Source organism: Leucopleurus acutus, assembly GCF_964270905.1.
Source record: "Leucopleurus acutus genome assembly, chromosome: 14".
In the NCBI taxonomy this organism is placed as follows: domain Eukaryota; kingdom Metazoa; phylum Chordata; class Mammalia; order Artiodactyla; family Delphinidae; genus Leucopleurus; species Leucopleurus acutus.
The window spans coordinates 14,383,742-14,396,335 of record NC_139156.1 but is presented as its reverse complement, the minus strand read 5'-3'; the positions used below and the strand labels follow the sequence as shown (position 1 = coordinate 14,396,335).

General features: G+C 47.5%; 1 protein-coding gene across 2 annotated transcripts in view; it reads right to left on the bottom strand.

Moving 5' to 3' along the window:
• The window catches only part of GFRA1 (GDNF family receptor alpha 1), a gene marked incomplete at both ends in the record, with an annotated part of 199,150 nt that overhangs the window by 136,858 nt on the left and 49,698 nt on the right, over positions 1–12,594 (bottom strand). Inside the window, one exon of one of the 2 annotated variants that reach the window (XM_082854380.1) lies at positions 11,871–11,885. The exons of the other annotated variant lie outside the window; for it this stretch is intronic. Coding sequence (XP_082710506.1) covers positions 11,871–11,885 — 15 coding nt within the window. The remainder of the gene's footprint in view (positions 1–11,870; positions 11,886–12,594) is intronic. 2 annotated transcript variants of the gene reach the window in all.

Here is a 12,594-nt window from a genome sequence, read left to right as displayed (position 1 = left end):
GATGCAGGGGACACGGGTTCATGCCCCGGTCCGGGAGGATCCCACATGCCACGGAGCGGCTGGGCCCGTGAGCCATGGCTGCTGAGCCTGCGTGTCCGGAGCCTGTGCTCCGCAACGGGAGAGGCCACAATAGTGAGAGGACCGCGTACCACAAAAAAAAAAAAAAAAAATGAATTCGGACTAAGTCCAATTGTCTGAATTCAGACTCTATCCTTTACTAGATGGGAGACCCTCTGCAAAGTAAAACTAGGTAAGCTTTATGAATCTATTTCAGCATCTGAAAAATGGGGATAAAAATGGAGACAAATCAGTATGTGAAACTCATAGGGTTATTTTGGGGAAGAAGGGAGTTAAAGTATGTGCCTGGCACACTGTACTTAAGTAAGCAGAGGCCATCTTTATCCTCTGCCACCCAACACACAGCACTTTTATCGTGTGCACAGTGCATGCTATTTCTCTGCTCAAAAAGCTACAATGGCTTCCCTGTGCTTCCTAGAACAAGTCTAAATTTTGCTGCCTAGATTTTAAAATAACCAAGAAAACCATTGTTCAAGCTATCTAAAATATCAAGCTGGTTTGTTTTATGGATTGGAATTCCATCAACTCAGCGGCATAATTAATTCACTGTAAAGATCAACAACACTGATTGGTCATCCTTAAATAGCAAAAGGAGTAATAGAATGAATAATAAAAAATGGGATAACTCAATAACAATACTATGCATGTGATAGACCAAATCTTTTCAGTCACACTGGGAGTGTTGGGGGCACAAGAAGACAAAGAAGTTTTTGGCTATGGACAGGCTGTGAAGGCTCCATAGCTGGTCCCATCCGATCCCAACCTTGAGACTGGAGGGTTCACTGCCCTCTCGAAATTCCATAAACGCAACACCATGCTTGTCTTTGTCTCCACCTCCATTCAGACTGTCCTCTCTCCAAGCCACCCACCCACAGGCCTACCCTGGTCCTGCCCACTCAGGCCTTCTACCTCCTTCAAAACCATCTCCAGCCCCACTCTTTCAGCAGTTCTGCCCCTTTCCCAGGGACCCCCGTCCTCTACGACTTCCTCCAGCACTGGGAAAGGACAGAGCCCACCAGCCCACAGACTGACTGGCTGTGAGTTTCTAGTGAAGCCGTCAGCATTTGGAGGTAGGAACAGTGTCTGCTAAATATCCCATGTTCCGGCTCATACCCGCACAGACAGAAGCTGGTAAATGTCTGCTGATTCATTCTAAGTCCAAATACCGCCCCCTCAAAAAACAAATAAATAAATAGTGGTGAAGGAAAAGAATGGAAAAAGACTTTTGGACTCACGGACAGGAAAATGATTTGGCTTGGCTGTCAACATGACCAGCTGCTACACTGCCAACATCCCTCTCAACTTTATTAAAGAACCTAGGGCTTCCCTGTGGCGCAGTGGTTGGGAATCCGCCTGCCAATGCAGGGGGCACGGGTTCGAGCCCTGGTCCGGGAAGATCCCCCGCGTGCTGCGGAGCAGCTAGGCCCGTGCGCCACAACTGATGAGCCTGCGCTCCGGAGCCTGTGAGCCACAATTCCTGAAGCCCGGGTACCTAGAGCCCGTGCTCTGAAACAAGAGAAGCCGCCGCAATGAGAAGCCCGAGCGCCACAGCGAACAGAAGCCCCCGCTCACCGAAACTAGAGAAGGCCTGTGCGCAGCAACGGAGACCCAACACTGCCAAAAATAAATAAACTAGATAATTAAAAAAAAAGAACCTAAACCGTCAAACATAAAAGAAGTGTGTGTACATGCTCACACGTGCACATGTGTACATGTGTGTGCACGCACGCACACCAGCAACACACAAAATACCGGTTCCTCTGAGCATTGTCGTTTTGTTCCACTGTCATTCGTCAAACATCTATTGAGCACCTACTCTGTGCTAAGCACTGCATCTGGTGCTAGGAGCTCAAATTAGAAGACACAATTCCTTCTGTCCCGGAGTGGGATGGGGAGGCTTAGACGGATCATTACGACAATGTGAGGGAAGCTCTGCCAGAGGCGGGAGGAGGCGATGGGTAACTCCAGAGTGGAGGGACGAATCCCCCACCTGCTGGGGTGGGAGTGAGTCAGGATCACCCAGCACAGGAGACTCCGGCTGAGTTTTACAGAGTGAGCAGAAGGGGCATCTCTAGGAGGGGGGCTGCGAGGGGAGCTTTTCTCCTGGTGTGGAGATTTCTCTCCACCATTTCCAGGTAAACTGCCATCACAGTAGCTGTACACACTGTCCTAACAAGACAGCAGAGGACCACGTGAAAACAAGAGTCTGCTTCTCACACACACACTGGAAGCATTAGCATCAGGCTGAAGACCTACAGCACCCACCCCTGGGCCACCCACCATGGTGGCAGAACCTGGGGACCCCCCTGAGGCCAGGGTGCAGAACAGAACAAGGGTTGCTGCAAAGAGGAGAAAGCATTCCAAATAAAGCAATCAATTGATCCAAAGGCACAGAGGTGTGGACGAGGGTTTTTAAGACTCGGGATCAATCGGATAGAGCCTTCTGGGGATAAACAGGACGAGATGGGGGAGGGATGCCAGAAATTAAGGTGAGCATGGCTTGAGGAGGCCTGGCCTAGTGTCTCCTAGAAGAAAGCAGCATGTCAATGAGCGTCCACATCCAGCCATCACTGTGAGAACGCGTTGCCAAACCTATTGTCAAGTATAAAGAACACATTTCTATCAACTGGCAAAATGCTTCCCCAAAGATTGCTTCAGCTAAGATCAAAAAATTTGAATGAATCAGCTAGGATTGTTTGTAACGTTCTCTGGCTTCCAGCAAGCCAAGCTCCAGAGAGGATGGAAATGGAGTTCCCTAACATCATGGGGTTCAAGAGCCCCCATCCCTGACTGCTGGGCTGGAGGGGACCAAGTGCACCACAGGTAGCAGAGGACATGGGCAAATGGGCACCACCTGTCTCCACAGGTGCTCCCATCAGCGGGCCTGATGAACGCAGCTGTCACAGGCAGGCCTCCAAGTCAGAACATCCCCTCTGCCTGGAGGGGAGAGGGTACCAGCCTGGGCATCTGGAAAGGGGCATCAGAGAGAGAAAGCTGGGGAAAACTGGCAGGTGGGTGACAGTCCAAAGAGACAAACGCGCTCAGCCTCTCATGTTCCCACCTGCCTAAGCTGGAAACACTCACAGCCTCATAATCTGTCTCCAGGACAAACTCGGTGACTTAAAGGATGGTCTGTCTTGGACTCCAGTGAGCAGCACTCAATCTAAGGAAGGTGCAGGGAGCTTAAGCACTCAACAGCTGGGTTATTATGAATACACCAGTTGCCTTCTCCCTAGCCTGCAGGCTATGGAGGAAGTACCAATGCCTTCGCTCAGAAACAAGGCACTATGCAATCTGCTTGAGATAAGGCAAACCCACTTAGAAGCTTCTGCAGCTAGAGCTGGCTGAGCAGTCGCGAGAGCAAGCCTAGGTGTGCTGTGTAGGCAGAGGAGCACTGCGATGGACCGAATGTCTGTGTCCTCCCAGAATGCATATGTTGAAATCACATCCCCCAACATGACGCTATTAGGAGGCGAGGGCCTCCGGGAAATGATTATATCATGAGGGTAGAGCCGTCATGTGGGATGAGTACCCTTATAAAAGGGACCCCAGAGCGATCCTTTCCCTCCTTCTGCCTCATGAGGACACAGAGAAAAGACAGCTTTCTATGGACCAGGAAACCAGCCCTTAGCAGACGTGGAAACTCCCAGCACCTTGATCTTAGACTTGAAGGGTCCAGAACCATAAGAAATAAATGTTTGCTGTTTGACACCCCGCCCCACCTCCCTGTTTATGGTATTTTGTTATAGCAGCCAGAACTGACTAAGATAGGTACCTAATAAACTCACGCCTCTGCACCAGGGTGGTTCTGTTGGGCCTGGTGTGGGTCAAGGATCTGTGACCGTCTTTCACCAGGAGTAGAAGAAAGTCCTCCAATGGGAGTAGAAGAAAGTCCTCCAATGGGAATCAAGACATTGTATTGCAAACCCTGAAGTCAGACTACCTGCGTTCAAACTCCTGGCTCAGGTGTCACACTTTGGGAGTGGGAAAGTACAGATAAGCAAGGGGAGGAGGCTAAGCTGATCTATGAGGTAATGGATAAGAGTTACAGACACCAGTAAGAACTCACACTTAATATGGATACAACTGGTTATGTATAGAAATAGACATGCATATATACATGGGCTAGTATACACACACATATTTTTCCTTGCTCTGCCAGCTCAGAGGGCCTAAAAGAAATGACACCCCAATAACAACAAGCACACCTAGCACCCAGATGTTGGTTTCTAACATCATTCTCCAATAAAAGGAACCAGTGCTCCTTAAGGAAATGACAATCTAGGACAGAGGTGGGAAATATACAAGACGAACTTGGAGCACCTTACACAATAGTATCAGAAAGTATTGAGGAAGGGCTCGAAAAATAATTGACAAGGATATATCAAAGAGACACAAGGAGCCCACTGAAAGAACTCCTGATGGACAAGGCAAGAAAATAAAATTTGTATTGCTTTATAGCCCAAGGTATAGAATAAATATCATGAGTCCACACTGATCTAAATAAATGATTGAATAAATGAAGGATAAGGGCCAAATCTCCTTCGCAGAAAAGTAACTTACGTAGATACCCTCCCCTCAATGAGATGGAACATAACTCCGCACTCCTTAAGAGTAGGCTATGCACAGATTCCTTCCAAAGAGCACAGTATGGAAAGGAGGGGGGAAAGTAACTTGGCAGTGGAGAAACTTGACAAACACGACTTCAGCCAAGTGTTAAAGATCAGCATCAATAGTCATAGATCACGTTGACAGTAAATGCCTTTGATATGATGTCATGCAAATGGAGCTCTACCTCTGTGATCTTCCCCAAAACCCATAACCTCAGTCTAATCATGGGAAAAACATCATTCAAATTCCAAGAGAGGGGCATCTACAGTACAGACTCAAAATACCAGGACTCCTCAGAACTGTCAAGGTCATAAAAAACAAGGTAAGTCTTAGAAACTGTCACAGCCAAGAGGAGCCTAAGGAGACATGGCAACTAAATGTAATGTGGTGTCCTGGATGGGATCCCAGAAGAGGGAAAGGACATTAGGTAATAACTAAGGGAATCTGAGTAAGCTATGGACTTTAGCTAATAATAATGGATCAATATTGGGTCATTAGTTGTAACAAATGAACCACACTAATGTAAGATGTTAGTAACAGGGGAAATGGGATGTGGGGTATATGGGAACTCTCTGTACTACCTTCACAATTTTTCCAAAAATCTAAATCTGTTCTGTAGAATAAGGTCTTTCAACTAAAAAAACACCCAGGCTCTACCACTCACGAGTTATATAAACATCACTAGATGGATTCTACTCTGTGCCTCAGTTTTCTCATCTGTACGGTGGGATTATTGGTTATAATACCTACTTCATAAACTATGGGGGCAGATTCAATGAGACAGTGTGTGTAAAGCACCTGCCCCAATGTCTGGAATACAGGAGGTGCACAAATGTTGGCAACATCATTATCATCCTCATCACCCCTATAAAATAAAATTTAAAAAAGAAAAACTGTTCTTCTTATTAGTGACCATCTCAACAATAAAACTTTCCCCCTTTATTTATTTATTTATTTTTTGCGGTATCCGGGCCTCTCACCGCCGTGGCCTCTCCCATTGCGGAGCACAGGCTCCAAGCACACAGGCTCAGCAGCCATGGCTCACGGGCCCAGCCGATCCACGGCATGTGGGATCTTCCCAGACCGGGGCACGAACCCGTGTCCCCTGCATCGGCAGGCGGACTCTCAACCACTGCGCCACCAGGGAAGCCCTCCCCCTTTATTGATCTGGCAGTTTTGAAACTCAAGTACGTGGGAGGAGAGGCTCTGAAACTTCACCTGAAACTCGTATCACGGGATTGGAGTGAGGACACTGAATCTGCTACAAGGAAAAGCCCACCTGAGGCCACCTGGCAGGGAACAGGCCACCCTGCACAGCCCATGCAGAATGTGATAAAGCATCTCCGAGAATGTGATTATTTAAACATGCCTATCATCTTCCTACCACAAACACACAAAGTGAGTCAACATGAAATGAAATGGTAATGTTGTTCAGTTTGTTCCGGAAAGATGGATGCATTTCCTACATGACTTGGATATTCTACTGATTCTGGACAGAATGGGGGATGATATATATACACGGTAAAGATTAGCATATAGGAAGTGTGACCAGGGAACCAATCACTTTCCACCATAAAAAATGTTCATGCATTTTTCTCATTTACTAGTTAGCATCATATGACAACTTGGAGTTTTTCCCTGGAAGTGGTAACAACAGTTTTAATTTATTCACCCAAATCCCATACTCATAAAGCAAACAATATTTCATAATGTGTAACGTTACCAGGGGGACCGTAATTCATGGCTAAAGGATCAGAGCTTTATAACAGATGGGTTTTCTTTTTTTCTTTTTCTTTTTCTTTCTTTCTTTATTTAGTTAGTTAGTTACTTTTGTCTGCATTGGGTCTTTGTTGCCACGCGCGGGCTTTCTCTAGTTGCTGTGAGCCGGGGCTACTCCTTGTTGCAGTGCGCGGGCTCCTCGTTGAGGTGGCTTCTCTTGTTGCAGAGCAAGGCTCTAGGTGCGCGGGCTTCAGTAGTTGCGGCACACGGGCTCAGTAGTTGTGGCTCGTGGGTTTAGAGCACAGGCTCAGTAGTTGTGGTACATGGGCTTAGTTGTTCCACAGCATGTGGGATCTTCCCGGACCAGGGCTCGAACCCATGTCCCCTGCAATGGCAGGAGGATTCTCAACCACCGAGCCACCAGAGAAGTTCCCAGATGGGTTTTCTGAAGTGGTTGGGGAAACCTAAGATCCAGCCCCAGCAGTTTGACCAATACATTTGAAATATGCAAAAGAGCTTAAGTCAAGCACATTATAAATGGCAGTGGTTGCTGTCACCACAAGCCCACCTCAACAATTAATGGGCTGGGCTGGGCTGCCAGAAAGCAAACTATGATTTATTGTTCTCTTCAGATTAGTAAAAGCAATGCTATCCAGTGTGAATTCCAGTATTAATCCACATGGGAAAGAACTGATGTTTCCAAATGGCCATGAGAGTAGGTTACACTTCTGAAACCACATTTCTTTTCACCTTAATTCTCAGCCACTCAGAAAGCTCTGCTTTTACCCAAGTTCTCTGGATAATACTCAAAACCCGCAGCATGGGACACTTTGTACTCTATTAACGCAAATCCACTTAAAACTGATCAAGATAGAGCATCAGCAGAAAGCCACGTTGGGTCAGGGATATCCCCAAGTCTCTCATTTTACAGATGGGAAAACGGAGGCTACAGGACAAAGCAGCTGGCCCAAGTTCCTCAATAAAGGCAGCAACACTGCTGGGAGCAAAACTGGGATCTCCTAGGTATAGCAATATATATACATCGATGATGTATCAGTATATGTAATACAGATGATATACACTTCGGTATGTATTGGAGAAAAGTGGCTTTTTAAAATCTGAAGACACACAAAGGAATATTTTAATGATGCCTTTGATGAGCGTAATTTTCCAGCCTTAAGTCATGGTACAAGACTCGACACATGCAGAAAGTGTGGCGCTCAGTAGAGGGGAGCTGGCTGGGAAGGGGGCCATCCGTTCCCACTGCCCAGGGGCACAGAGACCCACTAAGGGAGCAGCTAGGGTCCGTGGGCAGGGTCCCATCTCAGCCCGGCCTGAGCCTGCTCAGCACTCAGCCTTGGTCCTGGTTTTAACTTCTCACACATTCTGGTGCATTTTCACAGCAGCCGGTGTGGCGACTTTAAATGTAAATAAGACCAGGTGACTCTTCTGCTTAAAACCCACCACTGACTTCCTTCCTCTGATCCCGAGACTACACGCCTGCCCTCCTCTCCTCATTCATTTCATACAACTTCCTCTCTCACTCCAGCTTCCTTCTGATCCTGGAACACTGGGGTGTTCCTGCCCACTAGGCCACTCCCTTGCAAGTTCCGCAGCTGGTCCCCCAGATTCTCCAATAGCTCGTCTTCCTTGTCGTTCTCTGGCCACCCCATCTAAAGCGGCCCTCCCAGCCTCTATCGCACCAACCATTATATTTTCTTCACTGCTTGTACCCCTCTTGGAATTTGCCTTGTTTATTAATTTGCATGCTTGGCACTGAATGTTCCCGAAGCTAGGCTGTGAATTCCAAGAGCACAGGGGTCTTTGCCGTCTCGGTCACTCCTTTATCCTCAAGGCCTAGAAAGTGCCTGGCACACGGTTACTGGTTACAAAATAAACGAGCACACTATGTTTGAAAGGTATCAAAAAGTACTTGAGCTGGAAGAAACATTTCTCTAATAGCAAGATCCCAGCCCCGGGTGAGCACCGAGGAGGAGGGAAGGCTATGCCTCTTGGGCACAGAGTCTATAAGGGACTTCAGTTCACTGAGCAGAGAATCAACTCAATGGTGAAACCTTTACACGGTGCTCACTGATGCTCTCAGATGCCCAGCTGAGAGGTCGTGTTCTCAATTCCAAGCCACCCTCTTGGTTTCTGTTCGACTTCAGAATCAAGGCTAAGCCTGTGCGTGAGCATTCAAAGGGTGCTTCAGTAACTTCACATGAGCTGTGTGTGCGTGTGTCTGTGTTTGTGGTCTTGACTTATTAAATAATCGGTATAGAAGTGCTCTAAAACTCGAGATTCTAGACACGTGTGCACGTACAGCATTTCCAATTGCATTTGACGTGGTGAAGAGCAATTCTGTGGCTCTTCAGAATTCCTGAGAGCCATCCAATGGCTCACGAGCTCTGTGGACAACAGAGAATGTGGGTCAATTAAGCCTCCTTGGAAACGTGGCCCTGGATCTCATACATACAGAAGGCCCAGCTGTGGGCCCACGGGTCCCTGACCGTCCTCATGCCCTGTGGTCTAACAGCCACAGCAAGGGGCAATTTACAGATGAAAGAACCTAGATGAGCTCGAAAACGGCACAGGGTAGAAATCCACTCCCACGTGCACACACCACAGATACAGCAGAGAAAGGCCCGGCAGTAGCTGCTGCGCTGTCACCTGCTGTAACAAGATTCATTTGTAGGGAAGTTAAAGATAATGCGATCCAGAGGAAAGAACTTCGGTTTCCTCTGAGAACGTCTGATGTTGTCAACTTGCAAGCCTGCTTCCCTCTTCTGCCCGCCCCGATGCACGGCGTGCACGGCAGCCCAAACATGCAGGGACTCCTCTGGGCAAAGAGGCCTCAGTCACTCACCGCCAGAAGTACACATTTACAAAGCAGCATCCCCAGACTGCCCGTGAGTCCCTGTGCAGCAGGGCCTGGGTGCCCACAGTGTGGTCAGTCCAGAGCCCCTCAGAGCTGTCCTGTGTGGATGGGCTGCAGAACCGACCCTGTGGCTTCTGTTCATCTGAAGCCACACAGCTTTCTACTGTTTATTTCTAGCACAATTCATGGCCCCTCTGTTTCAAGTTAACGGCACAATTCTGGAACAAGAGTTTAACCCCAGAAGATGCTGTGCAGTCATGTTTCAGATTCTGTCTGTAAGACGCAACACCTTTGTTTTGGTCTGATGTTACTGTCACTGGCACATTTTTTTTTAACATCTTTATTGGAGTATAATTGCTTTACAGTGTTGTGTTAGTTTCTGCTGTATAACAAAGTTCATCAGCTATACGCGTATGTATATCCCCATATCCCCTCCCTCTTGCGTCTCCCCCCCACCCTCCTTATCCCACCCGTCTAGGTCGCAAAGCACCGAGCTGATCTCCCTGTGCTATGCGGCTGCTTCCCACTAGCTATCTATTTTACATTTGGTAGTGTATGTATGTCAGTGTTAACGCTCTCACTTCGTCCCAGCTTACCCTTCCCCCTCCCCGTGTCCTCAAGTCCATTCTCTACATCTGCACTGGCACATTTTTACTGTCACATTTTACTGAGCATTCATTTCACAGGCAGAATGGTCAGAAGCAAAGGTAAGGAGGGGGTACCAGCTGGCAGTTCTTTGCCATCATTTTAGAGAACGTCTCTCTCCGTACAAAATGGTCCTGCAAGGCCAGAGCCATGTAAATAATTCACAAAAGCAAGTTCAGTTCTCCCCATTTGAAACCCTAGTAATATCTTATGAGGGAGCTGCTGCCCGCCATCTCACAGGGCCACGGGTAGCTAGCAGCTTCCGTCTCTGGAAGATGCTATTAAGTCTCGATAGTCTGTGATTTGCAGATGATTATAACTTTTGCTCTGCATATCATTTTTCCTGACAGGCAAATCCCATCAATCGAAGAGCATGACTGATTAAAAAGGAGGCAAACTTGACATAAGCAGTCTGATAAGCCGTTTTTCATACCGACTACAACAGCCGTGAACGCTCACGGTTGTGGGTAGAAAAGCCAGATTTGATACCAACCTTTTCTCTCCCCATCCTCCAGGGGCCTCAGCACACGTGCTCCAGCAAGACTTTCCTAACTCGAGCATTTTATGTATCAAAAGGAGAAATGCAATTCAGTGTTGGGGGTAGGGGCGCTTGCTCTCTAGTTCATTGAAAAAAATTGTCCTCCCAGAGCATCCCACTGAACTCCCAATCTGTCAAGGGAGAAAACGCACCGCAGCCAGTGCCCTGACAGCAGCACGTGCGTTACACCCACAGTCACGGCACCTTCTCAATTTTGCTCATGGCTTCGTCTCTAGCCAAATGGAACTTATTACTTATGGCTTGTTGGGATTTATGAATTATTTATAAAAGTAGGTCTATGACTCCAGACTCTTAAAAGACAACACAAGTCCCCTCATTGTTACCCGCAACTGCGCTTCTATCAGAGAGAGCAGACCGACTTTCTCCATAACGCGCTGCATGTTTAGGATGAAACAATCGTTGTGAAAATATCCAGCCTGTTAAGATTTCTTTGGAAGCTATCTATGGGATGCCTGGATGTATTTTTAAACCGGTCTCTTTTATTCTAAGCCAGCCTGGGATTCAAGAAAGATGTGGCGGACGTGGGCGACAAACGTATTTCCCAACTTGAATATAAACAGGCAGGTCCTGCCACTTTCTCCTGGTGGTTTCAGGCTGCCATAAAGAAAGGGAAAGAGGCAGTTGCCCCTGAATGTGTATCTAGCAGGTTCAATAAGACATGCCTGTGAGTCTGCCAGAGCACAGTGGCTGTGTATCCTGAGTGGGGACTAAAACACGCACTGGAAGACACAGTCTAGGTTACACTTTCCCTCTCCAGCTCCCCCACACATGTGAACGTGGCTGGCAAAACACGTAAGACAGTGCACACCCTCACCAGGCTCTTCTCAGTCACTGGACCAACTGGAGGGGTTGTGAGGCATCCCTGGGTTGAAGAGCAGAAAGCGACCAGCCAGCCATGGTCTGGGCCACCTCCAGGTCAGCGACACTTTTGCTTGACAAAGAAAGCCCCAGGTAGAGGTGGCCTATGGGGGCCCTGACCAAGCTGCAGCTGGCCTTGATGCAGGAGCCCTGAGGGACAGGGGCCTCCACCCAATCCCCTCCAGAGACATGAGCTCCCACCACTCTCACAAGCCCACAGCAGCCCTGCCCTTGGAGAGGCGCCCGGCCATGAGCCCCTCCCCAGTGGCTCTGCCCCAACTGTCCAGCCCCGACTCTTCCCCCAAGCAAGGTCCAGAGGAAGAAGCAGAGGCTGGACAGTGGAGGCCCGGGAATGCTGATGACACTTCAGGCCACCTCGGGCCATCATCCTCACGGTACCTCCTAAAGCTCCCATGATACGTCCACAGAAGAATGTAAAGCCCCATAACCCTCTGCACGCAGATGACACTCTCCCAAAAGAGCACAACCAAAGGAAAAGCAGGCAGGAGACAGTGGGCTTACCTTGCTGGAAAACATCTGCCAGGAGGAAGGAAAAACAGAGGCGGAGAGAGGGAGAGAGAAGCGAGAAAAATAAAATTAATAATAATGTTGAAAATGACAGTGATACTCATCATAGCTAACATACACTGACTATGCTAAACACTCTTGGTACAATATTCCCTCTACTCGGAGACAGTGGTTAAGAGCTTGAGTTCTGGAAGGCAGCTGCCTGGGTTTAAATTCTGGCTGCATGCTTACTAACTCTGTGGCTTACAGTTCCCTAAACCACAAATAGATTTGTACTGGAAAGATTAAACAAATGATGTCCCATGTTTTAAAGGTTTAGATCGGTGCCCGGGACATAGTAAACATACAAAAGTTGCCAGTTATTATTCATGTTAATATTATTATTTTCACAACAATGCTATCAAGCAAGTTGTAATATTATCCTCACTTTATAGATAGGGAAACTGAGCTTCTGGAAGGTTAAGTAACTCATCCAAGGTCACAGGGGAATAAGCTCAGGATTGAACTCAAGTCAGTCTGATTCCCAAAACCATCATCTTACCCCCTACTAAGCTGCCTGGCTGGTTTATAAATAACAACAAAAGCAACAAAGGCACACAACAGGATAAACAGAGGAAGAGCCTATGAGTAAAGTTCCATATTTAAATCATACTAAGCACATTTGTATGAATTCTCCAAATTTTAACTCCCAACTAATTAACACTATGTCTTCATATTA